This window comes from Salmo salar, chromosome ssa23 (assembly GCF_905237065.1).
Source record: "Salmo salar chromosome ssa23, Ssal_v3.1, whole genome shotgun sequence".
NCBI lineage: Eukaryota > Metazoa > Chordata > Actinopteri > Salmoniformes > Salmonidae > Salmo > Salmo salar.
In genome coordinates, this window is record NC_059464.1 from 33,669,942 (window position 1) to 33,697,523 (window position 27,582).

General features: G+C 43.1%; 1 protein-coding gene across 2 annotated transcripts in view; it reads left to right on the forward strand.

Annotated features, from left to right (window-relative positions):
- The first annotated feature begins 252 nt into the window (after window positions 1–252).
- Window positions 253–27,582, forward strand: part of LOC106584450 (DNA-directed RNA polymerase, mitochondrial) — a 48,936-nt gene continuing 21,606 nt past the window's right edge. For both annotated transcript variants that reach the window (XM_045706004.1, XM_014169805.2), the window contains exons 1-13: window positions 253–447; window positions 7,103–7,201; window positions 7,312–8,180; window positions 8,280–8,413; window positions 11,579–11,765; window positions 18,254–18,403; window positions 19,725–19,892; window positions 20,719–20,889; window positions 21,345–21,584; window positions 23,049–23,843; window positions 23,996–24,118; window positions 24,660–24,782; window positions 25,960–26,139. In XM_045706004.1, coding sequence (XP_045561960.1) covers window positions 306–447; window positions 7,103–7,201; window positions 7,312–8,180; window positions 8,280–8,413; window positions 11,579–11,765; window positions 18,254–18,403; window positions 19,725–19,892; window positions 20,719–20,889; window positions 21,345–21,584; window positions 23,049–23,843; window positions 23,996–24,118; window positions 24,660–24,782; window positions 25,960–26,139 — 3,381 coding nt within the window. In that variant the 5' untranslated portion in view covers window positions 253–305. The remainder of the gene's footprint in view (window positions 448–7,102; window positions 7,202–7,311; window positions 8,181–8,279; window positions 8,414–11,578; window positions 11,766–18,253; window positions 18,404–19,724; window positions 19,893–20,718; window positions 20,890–21,344; window positions 21,585–23,048; window positions 23,844–23,995; window positions 24,119–24,659; window positions 24,783–25,959; window positions 26,140–27,582) is intronic.

The following is a 27,582-nucleotide window of genomic DNA, read 5'->3' on the forward strand; positions in this document are numbered from 1 at the left end:
CTGACGAATTGAGGCTGTTCTGATGGCCAAAGGGTGTTCAATGCAACATTTGGAAGGTGTTCCTAATGTTTTGTACACTCAGTACAAATTGCACAAATTTTATGTTTACTATTATATTTCTTTAACAAATAATATTCTACGCTCCTTTCAATACATAAAAAACAATTGTCTTGTTTCTAAATCTACAATTCGATTTATTAGTAGTCGTCTATCCTTGCCTATACTCTGCTCCTTTGTGTTCGATTAGCTTTGTCTTTTTCAAGATGGCAGCCTAGCGTGGAGAAGTGTTGTGCAGTTATGTAAACATGTCGCTATTGAGACTGTGTGCCTTACCAAAGTGTCTGAGTGGTCGAATATTGTTGGAAAGAAGTGTTCGTCGTGTTTCAAATGCTGGCCATTGCCACTACTTTCTTACACTCCGGAATAACGTTGAAAGACGAATATCAGGTAAATGTTGATGTCCCTTGCGCTTGCTAACTTGTTAAGTCAACGGGACGAGTGCTCAAGCATGCAGGATTCATATTTCAGACAGTGTTGTCAGACCTGGAAAGCGCACAGAATATCACTTGTGATATGTCTCAATGTATACAGTATGTTTGTAATGATGCATGATAATCGTTAGATAAATTAACTGACCAGCCACCCCCTCAATCCTGTTGTGATTTTTGTAGCCATGCAGCTAGCTGGGTAACGTTACATTACTTAGACATCAGAGGTCGTTGGCTGATAAATGCCAATATATACATTTATTTTTAAGACTTTGCTAATCCATACTAAATGGCAAATGAATTGACAAGTCAACCATCTACCTATGAGTTGGAATGTTTTGAAATGGCACATTTTGTCCATGAGCCAGATCCCCCAGATTTGGGCCGTCATGTCTCATAGACTTTTTTTTTTAAAGGTCCATGTCCCTAGAGTTGGAAAATGTGTGATAGCAGTGCAGCAATGGTAGCTTTCTGTGTGTTATCACTCTTACATCCATTAATTTTTTCCAACAGGGATTTTAACCTATGAGAAAATGTCAGTATACAACAAGTTATTGCTCGCTTATACCCTTTCATCATTGGACATTTTTTATTCACAATTATCCATCAGACACGGTTTCGGGTAAGTTCAGGTTAACAGAACTTTGACCTCAAGGGTATATACAGTTGAAGTCGTAAGTTTACATACACCTTAGCCAAATACATTTTAACTCCGTTTTTCACAATTCCTAACGTTTAATCCCAGTAAAAATTCCCTGTCTTAGGTCGGTTAGGATCACCACTTTTTTTTTAAGAATGAAATGTCAGAATAATAGTAGATTTATTTAATTCAGCTTTTATTTCTTTCATCACATTCCCAGTGTGTCAGAAGTTTACATACACTCAATTAGTATTTGGTAGCATTGCCTTTTAAATTGTTTAACTTGGGTCAAACATTTCAGGTAGCCTTCCACAAGATTCCCACAATAAGTCAGGTGAAATTTGGCCCATTCCCCCTGACAGAGCTGGTGTAACTGAGTCAGGTTTGTAGGCCTCCTTGCTCGCACACGCTTTTTCAGTTCTGCCCACAAATTTTCTATAGGATCGAGGTCAGGGCTTTTTAAGCCATTTTGCCACAACTTTGGAAGTATGCTTGGGGTCATTGTCCATTTGGAAGACCAAGCTTTAACTTCCTGACTGATGTCTTGATGTTGCTTCAATATATCCACATATTTTTCCTCCCTCATGATGCCATCTATTTTGTGAAGTGCACCAGTCCCTCCTGCAGCAAAGCACCCCCACAACATGATGCTGCCACCCCTGTGCTTCACAGTTGGGATGGTGTTCTTTGGCTTGCAAGCCTCCCCCTTTTTCCTCCAAACATAAAGATGGTCATTATGGCCAAACAGTTATGTTTTTGTTTCATCAGACCAGAGGACATTTCTCCAAAAAGTGTGATCTTTGTCCCCATGTGCAGTTGCAAACCGTAGCCTGGCTTTTTTATTGCGTTTTTGGAGCAGTGGCTTCTTTCGTGCTGAGCGGCATTTCAGGTTATGTCGATATAGGACTCGTTTTACTGTGGATAAAGAAACTTTTGTACCTGTTTCCTTCAGCATCTTCACAAGGTCCTTTGCTGCTGTTCAGGGATTGATTTGCACTTTTTGCACCAAAGTACGTTCATCTCTAGGAGACAGAACGCATCTCCTTCCTCAGCGGTGTGACAGCTGCGTGGTCCCATGGTGTTTATACTTGCGTACTATTGTTTGTACAGATGAACGTGGTACCTTCAGGCGTTTGGAAATTGCTCCCAAGGATGAACCAGACTTGTGGAGGTCTACAATTGTTTTCTGAGGTCTTGGCTGATTTCTTTTCATTTTCCCATGATGTCAAGCAAGGAGGCACTGAGTTTGAAGGTAGGCCTTGAAATACATCCACAGGTACACCTCCAATTGACTCAAATGATGTCAATTAGCCTATCAGAAGCTTCTAAAGCCATGATCATTTTCTGGAATTTTCCAAGCTGTTTAAAGGCACAGTCAACTTAGTGTATGTAAACTTCTGACCCACTGGAATTGTGATGCAGTGAGTTAAGTGAAATAATGTCTGTAAACGATTATTGGAAAAATGACTTGTCATGCACAAAGTAATGTCCTCACCGACTTGCCTAAACTATAGTTTGTTAACAAGAAATTTGTGGAGTGGTTGAAAAAAGAGTTTTAATGACTCCAACCTAAGTGTATGTAAACTTCCGACTTCAACTGTATCAGAATTACCTGTATAAATGGTTTTAAATCAGAAACCCTGATACATTTTAAACGTATGACAAGTGGTTCTGAAAGGTCATGACATTACATTTCACATTATGTAATATAACCAACTTTGATAGCACCAGCTACAACTATAGTTTATTTATTTTTTAAATCACCCATATTGTACCATTAATATTAGAATGTTTGGAGCTTAGCCATAGAAATCCATGTAATGAGGCAGCTATGTTTTTGGATTGTAATTTAAGTGCAATAAGCGCCAAATTGCACTTGCAATTGTGCAATTTGGTGCTTATTTCACTTAACCTCTCTGGGACCCGCAGTACACACTATCAACAGCCAGTGAAATAGCAGGGCTGCAAATTCAAAACAACAATAATCTCATAATTCAAATTTCTCAAACATACAAGTATTATACACCATTTTAAAGATAAGCTTCTCCTTAATCCAGCCACAGTGTCCGATTTCAAAAAGGCTTTACGGCAAAAACATTAGATTGTTAGGACAGCGCCTAAACAAGAAAAAACACACAGCCATTTTCCAAGCAAGGAGAGGCGTCACAAAAACCAGAAATACAGCTAAAATGAATCACTAACCTTTGATGATCTTCATCAGATGACACTCCCAGGACTCAATGTTACAAAATACATGTATGTTTTGTTCGATAAAGCTCATATTTACATTTTTCAATATTCTGAGTACAGAGCTCAGCCATCAAAGCAAGGTATAAAGTTACCCGCCAAGTTCTGGAGTCAACTAAACTCAGAATTAGTATTATAAATCTTCACTTACCTTTGCTGATCTTCGTCGGAATGCACTCCCAGGACTCCCACTTCCACAAGAAATGTTTTGTTTCGTTCGATAAACTCCATATTTATGTCCAAATACCTCTGTTTTGTTTGCGCGTTCAGATCACTAATCCAAAGGCATAACGCGCAAGCGAAAAACCAGAGACGAAAAGTCAAATAGTTCCATTACCGTTCGTCGAAACATGTCAAACAATGTTTACAATCAATCCTTGTTTTTTTTTTAACATAAATCTTCGATAATATTCCAACCAGACAATAGGGTATTCATTATAGAGGTAAAAGAAGGAAGGGCGCGCTTGCGCAGTAAACAACTCACTGGTCCCAGGCTTGAGTCAGCTCCTATTCTCTGCCCAGTAACAGTAGAAGCATAAAACAAGGTTCTAAAGACTGTTGACATCTAGTGGAAGCCTTAGGAAGTGCAAAATGACCCCACAGACACTGTAGTTTGAATAGGGATTAGATAAAAAAATCCAACCAGGAAGTGGCTTGTAGTTTTTCTATCAGGTTTTTGCCTGCCATATGACTTCTGTTATACTCACAGACATCATTCAAACAGTTTTAGAAACTTCAGAGTGTTTTCTATCCAAATCTACTAATAATATGCATATCCTGCCTTCTGCGACCGAGTAGCAGGCAGGTTAATTTGGGCACGTTATTCATCTGAATTTCTGAATACTGCCAACTGTCACCAAGAAGTTAAGTTACAATCCAAAAACATAGCTGCCTCATTACATGGATTTCTACGGCTAAGCTCCAAACATTGTAATATTAATGGCATAATATGGCTGATTATTTTATTTTTTATTGCCTATTCTTTTAAGAAAAAACTGCCCCAGGTCCTTCAAGTTGGATGGGTTCTGCTGGTGTACAGCAATCTTTAAGTCATACCACAGATTCTCAATTGGATTGAGGTCTGGCCTTTGACTAGGCCATTCCAAGACATTTAAATATTTTCCCTTAAGCCAGTTGAGTGTTGCTTTAGCAGTATGCTTAGGGTCATTGTCCTGCTGGAAGGTGAACCTCCGTCCCAGTCTCAAATCTCTGGAAGAGTGAAACAGGTTTCCCTCAATTTCCTTGTATTTAGCACCATCATTCCTTAACCTGTTAGGGCTAGGGGGCAGTATTTGCACGGCTGGATAAAAAAAATGTACCCGATTTAATCTGGTTACTAATCCTACCCAGTAACTAGAATATGCATATACTTATTATATATGGATAGAAAACACTCTAAAGTTTCTAAAACTGTTTGAATGGTGTCTGTGAGTATAACAGAACTCATTTGGCAGGCAAAACCCTGAGACATTTTCTGACAGGAAGTGGATACCTGATGTGTTGTATTACCTTTAAACCTATCCCATTGAAAAACACAGGGGCTGAGGAATATTTTGGCACTTCCTATTGCTTCCACTAGATGTCACCAGCCTTTACAAAGTGTTTGAGTCTTCTGGAGGGAGATCTGACCGAACAAGAGCCATGGAACGATGATGGCCCATTAGACACCTGGCGCGCGAGTTCATGTTGGGTACCCTCGTTCCAATACGTTATAAAAGAGTATGCATTCGTCCACCTTGAATATTATTCATGTTCTGGTTAAAAAAGACCCTAATGATTTATGCTATACAACGTTTGACATGTTTCAACGAACGTAAATATATTTTTTCCCCTCGTTCATGACGAGAAGTCCGGCTGGCTTAGATCATGTGCTAACAAGACGGAGATTTTTGGACATAAATGATGAGCTTTTTTGAACAAAACTACATTCGTTATGGACCTGTGATACCTGGAAGTGACATCTGATGAAGAGAATCAAAGGTAATGGATTATTTACATAGTATTTTCGATTTTAGATCTCCCCAACATGACGTCTAGTCTGTATCGCAACGCGTATTTTTCTGGGCGCAGTGCTCAGATTATTGCAAAGTGTGATTTCCCAGTAAGGTTATTTTTAAATCTGGCAAGTTGATTGCGTTCAAGAGATGTAAATCTATAATTCTTTAAATGACAATATAATATTTTACCAATGTTTTCTAATTTTAATTATTTAATTTGTGGTGTTGACTTGACTGCCGGTTATTGGAGGGAAACGATTTCCTCAACATCAATGCCATAGTAAAAAGCTGTTTTTGGATATAAATATGAACTTGATAGAACTAAAAATGCATGCATTGTCTAACATAATGTCCTAGGAGTGTCATCTGATGGAGATTGTAAAAGGTTAGTGCATCATTTTAGCTGGTTTTATGGTTTTGGTGACCCTGTCTTTGAATTGACAAAACATTACACACAACTCTTGTAAATGTACTGTCCTAACATACTCTAAATTTATGCTTTCGCCGTAAAACCTTTTTGAAATCGTAAAACGTGGTTAGATTAAGGAGATGTTTATCTTTCAAAGGGTGTAAAATAGTTGTATGTTTGAAAAATTTGAATTTTGACATTTATTTGGATTCAAATTTGCCGCTCTTGAAATGCACCTGCTGTTGATGGAGTGCACCACGGGGGGGACGCTAGCGTCCCACCTAGCCCATAGAGGTTAATTTCTGACCAGTTTCCCAGTCCCTGCCGATGGAGCGAAAAAAAGAAGAAAAAAAACACCCCCACAGCATGATGCTGCCACCACCATGCTTCACTGTTGTGATGGTGTTCTCGGGGTGATGAGTAATCTTGGGTTTGCACCAGACGTAGCGTTTTCCTTGATGGCAAAAAAGCTAAATTTTAGTCTCATCTGACCAGAGTACCTTCTTCCATATGTTTGGGGAGTCTCCCACATGTCTTTTGGCAAACACCAAACGTGTTTGCTTATTTTTGTTCTTTAAGCAATGACTTTTTACTAGCCACTCTTCCGTAAAGCCCAGCTCTGTGGAGTGTACCGCTTAAAGTAGTCCTATGGACAGATACTCCAATCTCTGCTGTGGAGCTTTGCAGCTCCTTCAGGGCTATCTTTGGTCTCTTTGTTGCCTCTCTGATTAATGCTCCTTGTCTGGTCCATGAGTTTTGGTGGGCGGCCCTCTCTTGGCAGGTTTGTTGTGGTGCCATATTCTTTAAAAAAAATGTATAATGAATTTAATGATTCTCCGTTGAATGTTCAAAGTTTGTGATATTTTTTTAAAACCCAACCCTGATCTGTTCTTCTCCACAACTTTGTCCCTGACCTGTTTGGAGAGCTCCTTGGTCTTCATGGTACCGCTTGCTTAGTGGTGTTGCAGACTCTGGGGCCTTTCAGAACAGGTGTATGTATACTGAGATCATGTGACAGATCATGTGACACTTAGATTGCACACAGGTGGACTTTATTTAACTAATTATGTGACTTCTGAAGGTAATTGGTTGCACCAGATCTTATTTAGGGACTTCAGAGCGAAGGGGGTGAATACATATGCACACCCCACTTTTCCATTTTAGATTTTTTAGAATTTTTTTAAACAAGTTATTTATTTCACTTCACCGATTTTGACTATTTTGTGTATGTCCATTACATGAAATCCCTTTTAAAACCATTTCAATTACAGGTTGTAATGCAACACTGTATATAGTAATTCTCACAACAATCTTCTTACAGATCCACCATGGACATCACAACGAAGACATTTATCAGCTCTGATCCCAAAGAAAGAGGATGGGAAAAAACGAGTATGGGAACAATCTCAGCTGTTAGATGGTATGTAATAAATTCCTTTTATCATGCATGTGATCCCTCAAATGCTTTTACATGTTTGTTTTCTATTATATCACAATGCTAGTATTTTGTCTCTCCCGTTCTTTTTCCAGTGCTTGAAGCCAGAATCCAGCAACTCCAATATGACATCGTTTTAGATGTCCAACATGCAAGGATACAATTTGTCAACACTCCCAAGTCAGGGAGAGAGGCTTCTTCAGGGAAGAGTCACAAAAATGTTTCTGGGGTGAGGACTGAGGTACCCAAGGTGGGGCAGAATATTAGTAAGGGAGGGGGACAGACTGGTAAGGGAGGGGGCAAAGATGCTTCAGCGTCCAAATCCCGCTGGATGGAGAAACTGATTCTGGAGAAGAAGGCTAAAACAAAGAAACTGAACCTGAAGCTAGGCATAGAAGATAAACCAGTGAAAAGCAGAAAAGGAAAACTGATGCTACCAGGAACCGCACAAAAAAACATATCGACAAAAGCAGGAGAAAAGACTGCATCAACCTCTAAAAAGAGCAAGACTCTGAAAAACCAAGAGCCAACTGCAAACCAAGTGCACACTATGGCAGATGCACCGGTTGCTGCTACAACTGTGCCTATTAGAAAAGCCAAAGGAAAGGGGAAAGCCTCGACGGAGCCGGCTCCTGAGTTGTCTGAGGTCAGGGACCAGGAGCTGGCTGAGCTGCAGAGGAAGGCGGAGGCCAAGGCCCAGGAGCTGGCTGAGGTGGAGAAGTTGGAGACGAAGCTTAACCAGTGGGCTATGTCCGCCAGCCCGGAGCTCGTGCAGGATAACAGCGAGGCCAGGATGTACGAGGGCGTCCAGCTTAGTGTGCATTGCTACCTGGAGGCCTGTGTGTTCTGTGGCGACATCGACCGAGCCCAGCGCCTCCTGCTCACTCACCACCGCATGATAAGCCGACGCAACCTGCTCAACATAGGACACTACAACGTCATGATGAGGGTCTGGGCCAAGAAGGTAAGTGCTGCTCACTCTTGTATTAGAATTCTAAAACATTTTATAGACTTGTGTAGACATTCTGCATTACCTCCTTATTCTCCATGTGGACAACTACAGGGCTCTTTGAACCAGATTGGACGTCTGTTCATTCTGGTAGAAGAGGCAGGTCTGAAGCCTAACCTCACCTCCTACTGTGCAGCACTGGAGTGTATGGGCCGAACCCCTAACTGTTCTCCAAAGGTCATTAACAGGTAGGCTAACCCACAGACAGCCATTTACAGAACTTAACTCATAACTGTAACTCTAGGTTCATCTGGAACTTGTTGACATTAGGTAAATATGATAATATTTAACTGTTAAACAAAACAATGCCTCAACTGCATTGGAAAGTGGGCTTTAAATGTGTAAGAGAATTGGTTGTGGTCTTGGATGATTATTACTAGATGGCCAGTGCATTTGTAGCCTGAGTTTCCCACTAGATGTCAGACTCTCCTCTTAGCTTTGCTGTTCATATTTCTCTTTATTCTAGCCGCCTCTGTGATCCAGTGTTAACGAGCGTGTCTAGAGATACTGGGATTTCAACACTGTTTAAATATGAGATCATCGATATTTCTACCCAGTTTTTTTTGAGTGCTGAGCACGTGGGCCAGCTGTGTGTGGAGAGGTGTTATGGGTGCCAGCGAAGCGTCTTTCCTGGAAGTGAGGAGGCACTAGGCAGGCATCCTGAATGAGAAGTCTCCATTGATGAGTAGTGATATTGCGTTTAGGCCAGTGGTGGTGTCGGTGACTGCATGCTACCTCCAGACAGATTTATTGCATGGCGACACGCATTGTGTAAACTGATATGTGTTTACAGGGCTCATCTGTGAAAGAGACCCTGGTCTCAGCATGACTCCCTGTCAAAATAATATAGACATAGTCCTGGGAGAGGGAGAGAGATCTCGCTATATCTTAATGAATGTCCCTTTCTGTTGTAGGCCAGGACAATATGCTGGCTGACTGTACAGAGACCGGGCCAAATGGATTTCAGTCAGGCCAAATGGATTGTGATTGATACTGTATGTGTTTGGTTGTTAACAACCTGCTGTCAGTAATTTGCTTATTGGATAAGGAAGTAACAGTCTGCTTGGTGAAACTCAATTTGTCAGTGTCAATATGCTGACTAGAACGTTAGGCTAATTCATTAAAAAAAATATCTGCAAAAACTGGCTGGTAATGGTATTGCAATTCATAACAGACTGTTCTATCCGATTTGGTATCTAGCCTTGTTATGTAGAACTGGGTCAAGGGTCAACTCAGAGAATCCTGAGTTGACCCTTGGTCAGTCTGTGGTTGTGGTGAAAGTGATGTTTTCATTTCGAGTGGTCTTTCAGACTATCATGACACTGACCCTCTTGTTTCCGGCTGTCCCGCCCTACTCTGCTGTCCCCCCTGAGAATGTCACCCTATGTAGCGTGGCCCAATGACAGAGCAGGTTGCAGAGCAGTAGGGGTGGATAGGGCCAGCTGGTTGGTCCATCGATCACTGTATGGTGATACCAATGACATTGTTGTTTTGCGGTGGTGCTCACTCTTCAGCCCAGCCATTACATCTTTCTCGCACACTGTTCTTCCTCCCCTTCCCCTGTTCGTCTCCAGTTCCCCCTCTCTGTCTCTAGCCGTACTGTATCTCCTGGCCTGATATGGTTTACATTGTCCACAGTGGCACTGTGCCTGGCGGCTAGCATCCTTTTAAAGCACATCTCATTCCTACAGAAGTAAAGTTTATCTTCAGCTTTGTCTCTCACTCACTCACTCACTCACTCACTCACTCACTCACTCACTCACTCACTCACTCACTCACTCATCGTCTTCTTCGTGTACCCTTGTCAGCTCTCTGTGCTGCATGAGCTGATAGCAGTGTAATCCCCACCCCTTTCTCCTGTCTCGTTGTTCCTCCAGACCACACTGACAGAACAAGGCCTAATCCCCTCTTTGTTCAAGAGACACTGAGAAAATGACATTTTAAACAGTACAGAGAGTCTTTAATAGCCAATCCAATGTGTCGCTCCCAACCAGAAGTATTTTAACGATACCCAAAACATTCAAAGAAATCAGGGTGACACAAAAATGGAGGATTCCGTTTGGTACTGTGAATGCTATTTAATTACTGTCTTGCTTTGGAGGGCAAAGGAATACTCTGTCATTGATGACAAATCTCCCCCCCTCCGATACCTCCTACCTTTGTCTTTGTCACAGTGTCGCAGTATTCTGTTTTACTCCACTAGAGGGCAGTGCTAACACATAAGCCCTCCAGGGCCCTCTGTCTCTGGGTTACATCGAGGTGTTACACATCACATGCCACAGCATAACTTTTCCTTCCTATTGACAGATGGCATTCATACCGTGCTCTGAAACAGTCACATATAGGCGCAATTGACCTCAACCCCACATCCGGCTGTGATTGGGAGTCCCATAGGGCGGCGCACAATTGGCCCAGCGTCGTCCGGGGTAGGCCGTCATTGTAAATAAGAATTTGTTCTTAACTGACTTGCCTAGTTAAATAAAGCTTCACTTTTTTTTTTTTTTTTATCCTATGAGTAGAGTAAAATAGAATAATTCTTGAATCTGTAGTAACTAGACTGGACTAGAATGAAACAGAACAGAACACTATTTCCAGCATGCCATGCGGCCATGCTGTCTGACACAAAACATGCCTCTTCTCAGACATTCAGGTTGACTTAGCTTAGTAGTACACTTCAGCTTTGTCTCTTGTTTAGTTCCCAAAGGCTCCATCGGTTATCCAACGGGCCGCTTTGAATTAGCCAGGCCTTAGTTTCCTCAATTCCTCTTCAGCTTCAGTTGTTGCTCCATACACTACATTCTGTATTCCACTGGCTGTGTGCACATCGCTATCTCCTGAATTCAACAGTCCAGTCATGGCAGGTGTGGAGTCTCCGGATGACCATCATTTGAATTAAAATGACACAACGTGCTCTGTGACCTGTTTGTGGACTGCCTGATATTTCCAATGCTTCTGGGGCAAAAATGATGTTTGTTATGCTGGCATTGTCAATCAGCATAATAAAGCCATGCATAATGATATCAGAGCCGAGGTGCTTTAAATATAATGAAGTCACCATGGGGCCACAGTAAACTAGACCAGACATTAGGTCTCGTTCACCTTATGAAGACCACGGTCAAAAAGTTGACTTCTATGTTGTTTATGCTGATGAAAGTACATGCCTAACTTTTTACTTCAAGCAAATAAGATAATATTACCTAAAGATTATCAACACTTGCCTTTATCTGTCCCCAAGGCACGTGTGTCATCTGTAATGGCTATTTGAAAGAAATATGCAAAATACAACTTTGTAGGGCGTACTGACTGAGGTTTGCTATCTTGTCTCTGACATTGTGTTTCCTGTCTGTCCTCAGGGTCCTGCGTCAGATAAAAGAGGATGGCCTGTGTGTGGAAGAGCTGTTCAGACTCTGTGTGTTCAGGCAGGATGAGAGAGACATGGTGCTGAGGGCCATCCACACCGTGGAACCAGACTTTCAACCCAGCATCAACGCTGTCCTGCACACTTACTCCTCACCGCTGGTCAAAGACTTCTACACAGAGGTAGGACACATGTCAACATATGAGTAGACACATCAACCCATCTGCAGAGGATGCAGAATTCAGAGACTTGGCTTTTATTGCTTGACCGGACCTGTCATTTTTGTTAGTTTTTTTGCTTATGAAGCGTTTTGAGATATCTATTATGAAAAGTGCTATAAACATGTAATAAATTATTATTTATTATGAATAGAGTAAAATATAATAATTATTAAATCTATAGTGACTGGACTAGAATGAAATAGAACACTCTTTCCATTGTTGGAGACAGAAATGTGTCTCTCTGTCCCTCGCTGTCATGCAGCCATGCTGTGTGACACAACGTCCTTTTTCTCAGTCTCGGGGTGTATACGTCTTGCAACAGAAACCGTTTATCGTTTATGAACCAAACAGAGCAAATTGAACGAAATGTGGAGGAACCTACCTGAATTTGAGCAACATAAACTAGTTTTTGTTGCAAAACGTTTCCTTTTGGAGTAAACGGTTTTGCAACAGACTAAACGTTTCGCAACAATCAGTGTAATAAATTCACCCCAGGCCTGGAGGGCTCTCTGAAAGCAGTGGTTGGACTGTGTCATGTGTTTGTCCTATAACAATCTCTATGTAATCATGGTGCAGTATTCAGCAGCATACCACCCTGCATCCCACTGCTCGCTTGCCTCTGAAGCTAAGCAGCATTGGTCCCTGGATGGGAGATCAGATGCTGCTGGAAGTGGTGTTGGAGGGCCAGTAGGAAGCACTCTTTCCTCTGGTCTAAAAAAATAATATCCCAGTGCCCCATGGCAGGACTGGGAACATTACCCTGCGTAAGTTGCTGTCTTTCGAATGGGACGATAAACGGGTGTCCTGAATCTCTGTGGTCACTAAAGATCCCATGGCACTTATCATAAGAGTAGGGGTGTTAACCCTGGTGTCCTGGCTAAAATCCCAATCTGGTCCTCATACCATCATGGCCACCTAATCATCCCCAGCTTCCAATTGGCTCATTCATCCCCTCTCCCCTGTAACTATTCCCCAGGTTGTTGCTGTAAATGAGAATGTGTTCTCAGTCAACTTACCTGATAATAAGGGTTAAATAAATAAAATGCATTTACACAGCGACTTACAGGAGCAATTCAAACCAAATCAAACTTTATTTGTCACATGCGCCGAATACAACGTGTAGACCTTACTGTGAAATGCTTACTTACAAGCCCTTAACACTTTCTCAAACTGCATTGTTGGTTAAAATATTTACCAAATAAACGAGGCTATGTACAGGGGGTACCGGTACTGAGTCAATGTTCTGGGTTACAGGTTAGGTGAGGTAATTTGTACGTGTAGGTAGGGGTAAAGTGACTATGCATAGATAATAAACAGCAAGTAGCAGAAGTGTTAAAAACAAATGGGGGGGGGGTGGCTATTTGATTAATTGTTCAGCAGTCTTATGGCTAGTGGGTAGAAGCTCTTAAGGAGCCTTTTGGTCCTAGACTTGGTGCGGCGCTACAGCTTGGCGTGCGGTAGCAGAGTGAACAGTCTATGACTTGGGTGACTGGAGTCTTCTTAACAATTTTTTGGGGCTTTCCTCTGACACCTCCTAGTATATAGGTCCTGGATGTTGTTGCCTACCCTTACCACCTGGGGGCGGCCCATCAGGAAGTCCAGGATCCAGTTGCAGAGGGAGGTATTTAGTCCCAGAGTCCTTAGCTTAGTGTTGAGCTTTGTGGGCACTATGGTGTTGAACGCAGAGCTGTAGTCAATGAACAGCATTCTCACATAGGCATTCCTTTTGTCCAGGTGGGAAAGGGCAGTGTGGAGTGTGATTGAGATTGTGTCATCTGTGGATCTGTTGGGGCGGTATGTGAATTGGAGTGGGTCTAGGGTATCCGGGATGATGCTGTTGTGAGCCATGACCAGCCTTTCAAAGCACTTCATGGCTACTGACGTGAGAACTACGGGGTGGTAATCATTGTGCATAGGGACTATGGTGGTCTGCTTGAAACATGTAGGTATTACAGACTCGGTCAGGGAGAGGTTGAAAATGTCAGTGAAGACACTTGCCAGTTGGTCAGTGCATGCTTTGAGTACATGTTCTGGTAATCTGCCCCCCCTGCTTTGAGTACACGTCCTGGTAATCTGGCCCCGCAGCTTTGTGAATGTTGATCTGTTTTAAGGTCTTGCTCACATTGGCTACCGAAAGCATTATCACACTGTTGTCCTGAACAGCTGGTGCTCTCATGCGTGCTTCATTGTTGCTTAAAAGGCATTTAGCTCGTCTGGTAGGCTTGCGTCACTGGGCAGCTCGCGCCTGGGTTTCCCTTTGTAGTCCGTAATAGTTTTCAAGCCCTGCCACATCCGACGAGAGTAAGAACTGGTGTAGGATTCAATCTTAATCCTGTATTGACGCTTTGCCTGTTTGATGGTTCGTCTGAGGGCATAGTGGGATTTCTGTTAGGGTTAAGTGGTGCTGCTATGCTTTCTCACATGATTCACTTACAGCCTTTTTGCCATACATTATGTATTTTTAGCTGCGCTTGCACCATGGGGAGGGGGGAGAGAGGGAGAGTTGTTTTTTAACTCGGTGCCAAGTTTTCATAACACCATCTCATGGGAAGTCGAAACTGCACATTAGAATAATATATATACTAGGTACTATTTGTAAATTAGATGTGCAGAAATGCAGTTGGATCTAGTGTTTGGAGATTCTGTGTTCTCCTGTGAGAGGGATATTTCATTTCTATCATTATGAGCCAACTCATTAATCTTGGTTGCCCTACTGCACTTGATCTACGGTTTGGCTGACAGGTCTGCCTTTGCCAGGGGTCCTAGCTAGAAGAGCGAGCGAGAAGGAAAGGGAGGGAGGCTTGGTAGTTGTCTCATTCCGGTCCATGCTGGCTCTGCGCCGTCTCTGGACAATCTCTGCCCCTGGGCAGAAACAAGCGTCTGACACACTTCTACACACGCAAACAACAATACACATGAACATAATTATTATTCAGTCCTCTCTCATGGCCCAGCATGAACTGCCATAGACACACTGAAACAGAATGTTATAACAGAAGAGTGTCCGCTAAATGACTAAAATGTAAATGTATGCGTCCAAATACATCAGTGTATATACTGTAGTTCCTCAGCAGCAAAGCTTGCTCTTTAAATAAGACTAGTATTGTGCCATGCTTTAGTGCCTTAGAGCCAGTGACCAAGTGACTTATCTCCCGCGTAACCTTTAGCTTTGTTTTCGCTGCCGTTCAAGCGGCCTCTCCTTTGCGGACATATTTACTGTGTCTCTTCCTGTGTCTCCCGGGTTAATAAAGAGACACCGTACATCAACCCCTCTATGAAGTGTTAACTGATAATACCCAGATGTCCTTGCACAGGTCACGGACGCCCTCTTTCAATAATAAATGACAACATGTAAAAGTACACAGGCCCTCTCAGTATGTAGGCCTACTCAGTACCCTTCTCACTGGACCACTTAGCCAGCTGTGTGTTTATATAATGAGATGTATGTGCCGCCACTTTCTATGAGCTTTTTAATTGGGTGCCAGCCAGACCTTTGGTGCAGGTTAAGCTTAAAGCAGCAGCATGTAAAGCTGCAGTATAAGCATATTTCTTTTTTTAATTGGACACGGGAGGGTGATGGGATGGATGTTAATTTGCATAGCTACTGGCTGTCAATTGAGGCTCTGTGTTTGGTTTGTGTTAGTTTGGGCCCTCGTGTCCTCTTTATTGCTGTCAGGTGACTGCAGGCAAAGGGGGAATGGTGGCGTGGGCCTGGCTTAGTCCATTTCGTGCCATCACTCCAAGCACCAAACACAGAGAGACACACACACACACACACACACACACACACACAGACAGAACTACACTGACCTTAAATGTGTTACCATCCAATTATAGATGTAAACATATGCGTTTACAAAGGAGTATGAATATTCATATCATTTGATTTTCAGTTTCATCTCGGAAATGAAATGCCGAGCAGTCAAGGTACCAGCCCACAGTAATTGATGGAGCACGCAGATGTGACTACACCTTATTACGCCGAGCATAATGAGCCATCTGTTTACGTTATAGTCTTGTGGAGCTGAATGTCTAGTGATTAAGCCTGGGTGATGTTCTGTGTGTTGGCAGCAGACTAAGCATTTAGTGCAGGGTTCCCCAACTGGCCAAATTTGGCCCGCGGGTGATTTTATTTGTCACCCCAAGTTTTCTGAGCAATTTGTATTTGTAATAATGACAATTACAACAATACTGAATGAACACTTTTATTTCAAGTTAATATAATACATCAATAAAATCAATTTAGCCTCAAATAAATAATGAAACATGTTCAATTTGGTTTAAATAATGCAAAAACAAAGTGTTGGAGAAGAAAGTAAAAGTGCAATATGTGCCATGTCAAAAAGCTAACGTTTAAGTTCCTTGCTCAGAACATGAGAACATATGAAAGCTGGTGGTTCCTTTTAACATGAGTCTTCAATATTCCCAGGTAAGAAGTTTTAGGTTGTAGTTATTATAGGACTATTTCTCTCTATGCCATTTGTATTTCATATACCGTTGACTATTGGATGTTCTTATAGGCACTTTAGTATTGCCAGTGTAACAGTATAGCTTCCGTCCCTCTCCTCGCTCGAACCAGGAACACATCCACAACAGCCACCCTTGAAGCATTGTTACCCATCGCTCCACAAAAGCCGTGGCCCTTGCAGAGCAAGGGGAACAACTACTTCAAGGTCTCAGAGCGAGTGACGTCACCGATTTGAAACGCTATCAGCGCGCACCCCGCTAACTAGCTAGCCATTTCACATCCGTTACACCAGCCTAATCTCGGGAGTTCATAGGCTTGAAGTCATAAACAGCTCAATGCTTGAAGAGCTGCTGGCAAACGCACGAAAGTGCTGTTTGAATGAATACTTACAAGCCTGCTGCTGCCTACCACCGCTCAGCCAGACTGCTCTATCAAATATCAAATCATAGACTTAATTATAACCTAATAACACACAGAAATATGAGCCTTAGGTCATTAATATGGTCAAATCCGGAAAGTATAATTTCGAAAACAAAACGTTTATTCTTTCAGTGAAATACGGAACCGTTCCGTATTTTATCTAACAGGTGGCATCCATAAGTCTAAATATTCCTGTTACATTGCACAACTTTCAATGTTATGTCATAATTACGTAAAATTCTGGCAAATTAGTTTGCAAGGAGCCAGGCGGCCCAAACTGTTGCATATAACCTGACTCTGCGTGCAATTAACGCAAGAGAAGAGACACAATTTCCCTAGTTTAATATTGCCTGCTAACCTGGATTTCTTTTAACTAAATATGCAGGTTTAAAAAAATATACTTCTGTGTATTGATTTTAAGAAAGGCGTTGATGTTTATGGTTAGGTACACATTGGTGCAACGACAGTGCTTTTTTCGCGAATGCGCTTGTTAAATAACCGTTTGGTGAAGTAGGCTGTGATTCAATGATAAATTAACAGGCACCGCATCGATTATATGCAACGCGAGATGCCGTTCTGCACACCACTGTTGTACTGCGCCGTTATTTGCCTGTTTGTAGCCCGCCTGTTATCGTGCACGATTCTTGTCCTTCGACCTCTCATCAACGAGCTGTTTTCACCTACAGGACTGCCACTGACTGGATGTTTTGTTTTTTTGGTTGCACAATTCTCCGTGAACCCTAGACACTGTCGTGCGTGAAAATCCCAGGACGATCATACCACGCTCAAAGTCGCTCAGGTCACTTGTTTTTCCCATTCTAACGTTCAATCAAACAGTTACCGAATGCCTCGATGCCTGTCTGCCTCCTTTTTATAGCAAGCCATGGGAACGTGACTCACGGTCTGTAGGAGCGAACCATTTTTGTGAACAGGGTTGTGTACCTAATAAATTGGCCACAGAGTGTATGTGATCGTATACAAATGTAAGAAAAGTTTGAGATTATGGTTTAGTCAAATATTATATATGTTTGGGCTTCTTGCGGTCAATTTGCAGTCTACAAATTATTTGTAATTGTGTTCCTGCCCCTTGACCAACCGCTAAAGAAAAAATCTACCCTCGGCTGAATCTAGTTGATAATCCCTGGTCTAGTAATTAAGGCTGCGTAATGCTTTGTGTGTTGGCAGCTGACTGCGCTGTCAACACACACTCAGCGATGTACCCTGACCTGATCGAACCCTCCCCATCACAACACACTCATATTTTTCAGAATACAGACACGCACCTTCTTTTTGGCTAGGACTGTACACACACACACACACACACACACACACACACACACACACAGAGAGAGAGCCTGGACAAACATGCTCGAATGTGCACACACGCATTCCAAAATAGCTATGTGTGTATTCTCAATGTATCTAATATTGATTCTGATAATAGACATTAGGTCTAATGTATGCTCCCTTCCAGTGTCTCTCTCCTGTGATGTAATAGTCTCTCCCTGGAAAACCCTGTCTGTGTATGGTCTCTCTGAACCCTGACCTGTGTGTGTTTCAGAGGGCGGATGCTAAGTACCCCAAGTTGGCCTTCAGCCTGGAGGAGCTGCGGGAGAGGTTCAGCCGTCAGCTGAGCATGGAGCAGGCCAGCACCATCACCATTCACTCTGTGGAGGCCATGAAGCCTGTTACCCCACACATGGCCAAGATGGTAAACAAACTGCCCCACCCACCTAGATGTATAGTCTGGCCAAACACTGAAATATACTACTATAGTTGTATGGGATAGTGACACACTGAAATATACTACTATAGTTGTATGGGATAGTGACACACTGAAATATACTACTATAGTTGTATGGGATAGTGACACACTGAAATATACTACTATAGTTGTATGGGATAGTGACACACTGAAATATACTACTATAGTTGTATGGGATAGTGACACACTGAAATATACTACTATAGTTGTATGGGATAGTGACACACTGAAATATACTACTATAGTTGTATGGGATAGTGACACACTGAAATATACTACTATAGTTGTATGGGATAGTGACACACTGAAATATACTACTATAGTTGTATGGGATAGTGACACACTGAAATATACTACTATAGTTGTATGGGATAGTGACACACTGAAATATACTACTATAGTTGTATGGGATAGTGACACACTGAAATATACTACTATAGTTGTATGGGATAGTGACACACTGAAATATACTACTATAGTTGTATGGGATAGTGACACACTGAAATATACTACTATAGTTGTATGGGATAGTGACACACTGAAATATACTACTATAGTTGTATGGGATAGTGACACACTGAAATATACTACTATAGTTGTATGGGATAGTGACACACTGAAATATACTACTATAGTTGTATGGGATAGTGACACACTGAAATATATTACTATAGTTGTATGGAATAGTGACACACTGAAATATACTACTATAGTTGTATGGGATAGTGACACACTGAAATATACTATGCTTTATTTTGTTTTTAATGGCCCTGAAATTAGCAGACTGGGAGCACGGGGACGAGGGTCCCTGGTGGTTCTGCGATATTTACAGCGGAATGATAATCTACAGCAGAATGATAATGTATTTTGATGGGGCTCTCCTGAGGAGGGGGCGGAGTCATCTAGAGGCCATCTATCTGCTCTGTCAGCTGGGCTCTCTCCTCCTGGCATGGACAGGCAATATGACAGTCCCCTAGATGGAGGGTTGACCCAGTTTCACAACCTGGCTGGAGACCTGTTCTGTTCGATCGCAATATCTGAATCGGAACACATGCTGAATACCACAGATGGTTATTGGCTAGCTAGTCGAGTCCAAATGAAAGTTATAAGGTGTTTGTTTTAACTTGACGTCAACTTTGAACTCATATCCAAAGTGGATCTAAGGCAGAACTTGCTTATGGAACATAGTTAATCATGTTTTCATCCACCAGAACCACAGTACCATGCAGTTCTACTGTGCTGATGGTGGTGTATGTGAATGTTTCAGAGGGCTCTGCTGGCGGAGCAGCGGATGGTGTGGCACAAAGCCCTGGTTGGGGCCCTGAGGGAGAGCAATATGATCCTGGCCAGCATCACCCCGAAGGCCGTCAGACTCAGCCTCTACCCCTACCTCTGTCTGATGGACCAAAAGGACTATGTAGACATCATGATCCAGGTATAAAGCTATTATTATTATTATTATATAACCCACTTAATCCTCTCAACTATCTCTGACCTTGGTTCATATACACTGAGTGTACAAAACATGACATAGACTGACCAGGTTAAAGCTGTGATCCCTTATTGATGTCACTTGTTAAATCCGCTTCAATAAGTGTAGATGAAGGTGAAGAGACAGGTTAAAGAAGGATTTTTAAGCCTTGAGACATGGATTGTGTGTGTGTGTGCCATTTAGAGGGTGAATGGGCAAGACAAAATATTTAAGAGCCTTTGAACAGGGTATGGTAGTAGGTGCCAGGTGCACCGGTTTGTTTCAAGAACTGCAATGCTGCTGGGTTTTTTACGCTCAACAGTTTCCCGTGTGTATCAAGAATGGTCCACCACTCAAAGGACATCCAGCTAACTTGTCACAACTGTGGGAAGCATTGGAGTCAACATGGGCCAGCATCCCTGTGGAACGCTTTCGACACCTTTTGTTCAACTCAATATTAGGGAGGTGTTCCTAATGTTTTGTACACTCAATGCATATACTGTGTCGCTGTTGGTTCAATTCTTATTTTTCTGAGTGGTATCAAATTGTCTGAGCTGGTTGACAAATGATATGAACGTTCTAAAGTTTAATTTGGTGTTCCGCAATGTTCTGTGTTTGGACCCTTCAGGTAAAGCCCACTGCATCCCAACAGTATGTTGGACCTTCACTTCTTTAGACCTCTGATGTATCTAGAGTTCTAAGGTCAGGTTTATTTAGCATCTTTGTAGCGTGATATGTAATGCTATAAAATACAGATGATCCTAATAATGTTGATATTTGTCATTGTCAGAGTCTGTCTAACTTGCCGCCCAGTGGGGAGTCTCTCCACATCCTGGCCAAGGAGCTGGGAAACAGGGTCCACAACAAGTTCTGCATCAGCATGAAGAGCCACAACCAGATGGTGGACAAGCTCAGCCATATCTATAATGAATATGCTGAGCTACTAGCCAAAGACTCTAAGGTATGACACTTCACAGAAATAGAATGGATAGAACAGGCGTCCCCGAGTCAGTGATGGCGTAATGGGTGGACTGGTGGAGATTGCGAGAGTACCCATAGGTGCAAAGCAGGAAGTGTACCCATCAATATGTGTTGTGATTTGTTGATTCAACTCAACTGACATTACAAAAAATACATTCCATTGCATGAGCCACATCAGTTAATATCATTTGAATGAACATTCTACATTACCATAGAAATGTTGCATCACAAGGCAGGCAGCAATTGCGAGTGTACCCATGAGTTTACCAGTCATATTGCCAGCGGTAGAGGTTCCAAGCTCATTCTATTCATTCTATTTCTATGTGTCACTCTTCCACCCACATCTGGTCTTTGTTTTGTTTTTTTGTCTGCCTGCAATTACAAGACGTATTAAATCATTGACTTACTGTTTGACTTCCTTACTGTACGGTGCAGGAATTTGACGTATTGCCTAGGGAGCGATGGTGGAAGGTGGAGGCGGAGCATAGCTCTGGTCCCTCCCTGCTGGGGGACAATACCCAATGGCCCCACACGGTGGTGGTGGAGCTGGGTACCTACCTGGTGGACCTCATGGTCAAGCACATGAAGGTGAACAGTGATATCCTCAGCCCTGCCTATGACAGGAAGTTCATCCCTGTCCTCTACCACATGTACACCTTCCGCAGTAACAAACAGGTAAATCGTATAATACATTTTGAAGTGATTTATGCCAGTAATTGTTTTTCACCAGATTTCCAAGGCTTCGGGTCATTTTCGTGACATCTCATTTTGGTCTTCACATCGACATTTTATGAGCGAAATCAGTTAGTGCAGCAGTGAGAAGGTGCCATAACATAACAGGCTACCTTGGTTTTGGAAAGGACTGTCTGTTATAGCTGCTATGTCTGTCTCTTCAGCTCTTCTCACAGCCCAGCTCCCTCATATTATTCTCTCTGCCTGCACGGTATGGGCTCATAAGGGCTCATAAGCATATGAATAATAAAACCGCGTTCCCTGCCAGAGTGGACGGCGGTGCAGTTGACTAAAAGCCAATTTATGCTTCATCCGTAAATTTGGTTGGAGGCTCTGTATGGCGAGTGTGATGCAGTTGCTCCGTACCACATCGCTGTGTGTCTCCCACATTTGTTTATAATGCGGAGGGCTCCGTATTGCTCCGCGTTGACTTGATTGGTTGACGGTAGGTGGGGGCGGGAGGTCCTGTATAAACACAAACTCACTTCCTTGACAATTTTCTTCACAACAGCTCTGCGCTGCTTTGCGAAGCGCAATAATTACAAATTCCCTGACTTGTGTACAGGCCGTGTCACTGTATATGCTGCACAGCCAATGCAGATGTCGGATTGACCATGCAGCACATTTAAGATGTGTGTTATCCGAAATAATCATATTTTTTTACTGTCCCCTTAATTGGCTGGCTGATTGACTGCCCTGGGATAACTGACAAGGAAGTTAAGACACTTTCTATTTTGTCCTCTGAGCCTCGTTCCTGGTGTAAAAGAAGTGCCTGCCGGTATCTCAATCCGCTGTGGGTTTCAAAGCTGGTCTCTGGCCACTCCTCCCTGTGCTGGCTCAGGGGGTAGAGGCTAGGGCAGCAGGGGTGCAGCCTAATGATTTTTACAGCATGCAGAGTTGTTAGGCTGCACAATGCTTCTCTCATTTATTTTTCATGGAATATCTGCCTGGTTGATGGACTGGATTTGTTATATCTCTCTGGTTGAAGGACTGAATCTGTTGTCTCTGTGTGTGTTAGACTGCACTGTTGGTTTATACAGTATGTTTTCTACAATGCTGTGTATCTCTGTGGGTTTGCTTGGTGAAACCTTTCAGGTAGTAGCTAATTAGTCTCCGGCTGTCCGTGATTAAAACTGCTATGAACCAGATGCCTTAGCTGGTAACCACAGTATTTACATCATCACAATTACACTTAGTCAGGAAATAAATCAGCCGCATGCGCTCTCCACCAGAAGCCATGGTTAATGTGGTGGCGTTGTCACAGCAAATAAGGCTGCCTGTTTTACTGAAGCTTAATTAAAACTTTCAGCTCTGCTTTCGAGGAGACATTTAATTTGACTGGTACTGTACCTGTGTTTTTGTATTTCATGTATTTAATTGGATCTCTCGTGTTGTGATTGGCTGCAGGTTGGCTTCATCAAGCCGCACCCCATCCTGACACAGATGCAGCAGGACGCCATGGAGACCACGCTGACCTTTGACTCCTACGTGATGCCCATGCTGTGCCCGCCCGTGCCCTGGACCTCGGCCAAGTTCGGCGCCTACCTCCTCACCCCCACCAAGATGATGCGCACGGTGGTTGGCGCCAACCAGCATGAGATCCTGCTGGAGAAGTGCCAGGACGCTGACCTGCATGCCGTGCTGGACTCCCTCAACCAGCTAGGCAACGCGGCTTGGAGGATCAACCAGCCCCTGCTGGACATCATCATCTCCATCTTCAACGATAAGGGCAATGAGAAGCTGGATGTCCCGCCGCCCAACTCCGAGGCCCCCAAGATCCTCCGCTACAGCCAGCAGGACTTGGCCACCTACTCCTCAGCCGAGAAGGCCCACTTTAAGAGGGAGCTGGTCAAGGCTAAGAAGAAGTGCAGTGAGATGCACAGCCTCAGGATGGACGCCCTCTATAAACTCTCCATCGCCAACCACATGAGGGACGAGGTCTTCTGGTTCCCCCACAACATGGACTTCCGCGGGCGGACGTACCCGTGCCCACCCTACTTCAACCACCTGGGCAGCGATGTGACCAGGGCCATCCTGGTGTTTGCGGAGGGGAAGCCCCTGGGGCCGGGCGGTCTGAAATGGCTGAAGATCCACCTGGTCAACCTGACAGGCTTGAAGAAACGCAGCTCGCTGGCCAGCAGGTTGGAGTACGCCAACACAATCATGGACGACATCCTGGACTCTGCAGACAACCCCCTCAACGTCAGTCTGCTAACAATGTGTCCTGTTTGTTATCATACTGTTACAGCTCATAGATTGTGGTTGTAATATTCTACCCACTGAGAGATAATTTAACCATTGATCTGTGGTATCTGATACTGTATTGTGTGTGTGTGTGTGTGTTTCCACGGCAGGGTAAGAAGTGGTGGCAGAATGCAGATGAACCCTGGCAAGCCTTGGCCTGCTGTATGGAGATAGCCAACGCTGTCAGATCGCCTGACCCCACACACTTCATCTCCCACTTTCCTGTACATCAGGTAATGACACTGACCTCTAACCCCCGCCCCTTGACCTTCCATTTAGATCTGAAAGGATTAGATGGGTATATGCAATACGGTCATAGCTCCATATTACCCTCTGAAAGAATAGGTGTAAGTTTTGCTATATTGCATACTCCTAGGGTCTAAGGGTCCATTTTGTTTAGCTCCCCTCTAAAGGTTCTCCAATTTACAACCTCTTAACAGGCGGTGTCTCACTTATGCGCTATACTGTTATTTTAGAGGCCTCATCAAAGTTAACAAGGCAAACCCTCCCCTGACACCATTTTGGGGAAATGGTTGTTATGTCACTTGACTTTGTGCTCAGTCACTGCCCTGGCTGATCCATCCTAAATGGTGTGTTCAGACATCAGTTAACTTCTCTGTTGGTTGGGCTCTGTAGAGCTGAGCAGCTCATTGACCTCGTCTGTCTGTGCTTCTTCAGGACTCATCCATGGCCTCGATTTAAGCTTTTATTTGCCACCCCAATAAAAGTGTCTTATTTATATTTCTCTCTTCACTCCCTCCTTCCTCCCCTCAGGATGGTTCATGTAATGGTCTCCAGCACTACGCAGCCCTGGGTCGGGACGTGATCGGTGCCACCTCTGTGAACCTTATTCCCTGTGAGGTGCCCCAGGATGTCTACAGCGGGGTGGCACAGCAGGTCAGTCAGCCTGGGCACCAGAGGGCGCCAGTGGGCAGTGGCGGGGTGATTGCATTGCCCTGCTCCTACCACCTATAATGTAGAATTAACACACAAGGTCAAAACAGTTGCTGAAATCCATAGTTTATCAATGAATAAATAATGTTGTACTTGAAGAGTGTCTCATTATTGAGCTTGCTCCTTTATTTATCTAGGTGGTTGGATACCTAGGGAACAACGGTGTACTTTTTCCTTAGCACAGTCTGCAATAACAGCACCTGCTCTCCTCAGACTAGTCAGAGCAGACTTTACTTTACCTCTCACCCCAGGCCTCCCTGAGCCCAGTCCCTGCAGCGTAGAAGGCACAGCCCAAGGATTTTGCGCTGACCAAGCTACCTATTTTAGATGGGAGACAATTTGAGTCTATGCTGAGAGCGGAGATGCATTTATGCTGTGTTTTAAAAAAAGCCAAAAACATCAAGTCGCGTTTAGCTGGAGCGTATGCGTCAATGAGCTGGACTGCTTTCAGAATGCTGCTGTGGCAGCGCTTCCTGCTCCCTTCTCCTCATTGGGGCGGCAGGTAGCCTAGTGGTTAGAGCGTTGGACTAGTAACAGAAAGGTTGCAAGATCAAATCCCTGAGCTGACAAGGTAAAAATCTGTCGTTCTGCCCCTGAACAAGGCAGTTAACCCACTGTTCCTAGGCCGTCATTGAAAATAAGAATTTGTTCTTAACTGACTTGCCTAGTTAAGTAAAGATAAAATTGTCCAGTCAACCGCTTATTAGAAAGCAGCTGATGAAATCAGCTCCACTCCGAGTCTTGGAGGACAAACACCTCCAGTACATACAGGGCACCAATCATCAAGGCAACAATGTTTACAGGAAGGACACACCTGGTGTGTCTTTAAGGTGATTGCAGTTCATTGATTTAGACTGTTCGCTTGTAGAAGGTTCTGTACAGGCTATACAGCAAACTGCTGCTAAAGCCACTGGCCTGTTGAATCAATGTGTGATAACTGTGTCATTCACTGACAGTCTAAATCAATGTACTGTCTGCAGCCCAATGTGGTTCTCTTATGCTCCCATGTTATGCTATAGGACTGTCAGAGTTAATGTATGATACTCTTTTGAGTCAGTACGGTTCCCTTTAGACAAGATGACAGTCAGACTGTGTGTTTGGTGCTCTGTGTGTTTTATAGGTGGAGGAGTTCCGTGCGCGGGACTCAGAGAAGGGTCTGAAGATCGCCCAGGTGCTGGAGGGCTTCATCAGCAGGAAGGTGGTGAAGCAGACGGTGATGACGGTGGTGTACGGGGTGACACGCTACGGAGGACGCCTCCAGATAGAGAAGAGGCTCAAGGAGGTCGATGACTTCCCCAAGGTACGGCCTACCAGTCATCTATGTAATTGTTGGTTTTTGATGTCACAAGCTGTGGCCTTTCTGGATGAATAGTATCACATAATCATCTCCTATAACATACGACTGTGTTACGAGTAATGTGACACGTGTCATACTGACAGCTGTGAGACGTCTTAAACTGTATCTGTCTATATTAGCTATTGATTTTATTATTCTTTAGCTACTTCACATAAGCACACAGACCTATTATAATACCTAATCTCATCTTAACCTAATCTTATTTCATCTTGTGTGTTTCCCGTCTAACAGCCAGGGAAATTGTCTCATTAGTTGAACAGGGAATCTGGGAACAATGTAATGGGAACTGTTATTACTGTGAAAACCGCCTTATCCCATTGAAATGCAGTTGTTTGGCAGCCATATTGGAAAAAGGCTTCTGTGGGGTTAAAGAGTGAATTCTGTGATATACCTGTATCTACAAATCTTTTTAAAACACTGTTTATTTTTTTATCTTTATTTAACTAGGCAAGTCAGTTAAGAACAAACTCTTATTTTCAATGACAGCCTAGGAACAGTGGGTTTACTGCCTTGTTCAGGGGCAGAACGACAGATTTTTACCTTGTCAGCTCAGGGATTTGATCTTGCAACCTTTCGGTTACTAGTCCAACGCTCTAACCACTAGGCTACCTGCCGCCCCAATGTGAAGTTCATATAGCACTGTAATGTGACGTTCATACTTCTGATATCCATTTAGTTGAGCGCAGCAATATCATCATGAATTTATACCTTTTCTTTTCAGTCGAATTTTACACCAAAATCATTGATACCTATTAAAATGGTGATTATTATAACCTACTGCAACCATGTTCAATAGGCGGACCGCAGGCCAGATCCAGACCCAGAATGGGGTCAATACGATTTGGTCCGGGATTCGACTCCTGGTATCATATGAACACACATGTAAAATTGCAGGCAATATGTAACTTTTTCGGGGACACGACTAGTTCCTAACTGACTTGCCTAGTTAAATAAATAAAATAAATACATTGTCATTGAATGCAAGTCTAAGAAGCGACAGATCTGTTCTATGTGTGCTATTTCTATGCTTCCCATTAAGTTTAATTTGGAGTCTTTTACTTTCAGTTTTGTACACCATCTTCAAACAGCTGAAAATACAATATTTTTGGTTATGGAAAATATATTTCACAGCGGTTTAGATGGTACAATGATTCTCTACACTATACTTGCTTGTTTTGTCACAAACTACATTTAGGCAAAATGTTAGAATTGTAGCAACCAGGAAATGGCGGAGCGATTTCTGCATAGTTCATCTTTAAAACGGCAAATGTTTTCTCTTTGCCAACAAGAGGGGTGTGAACAGTTCGGGGTTGCGAGGTGGAGGTTTGTTACAATGCAACCCCCCCTATTCAAATCAACCCAGGAGTTATTTTATGGAACAGCACA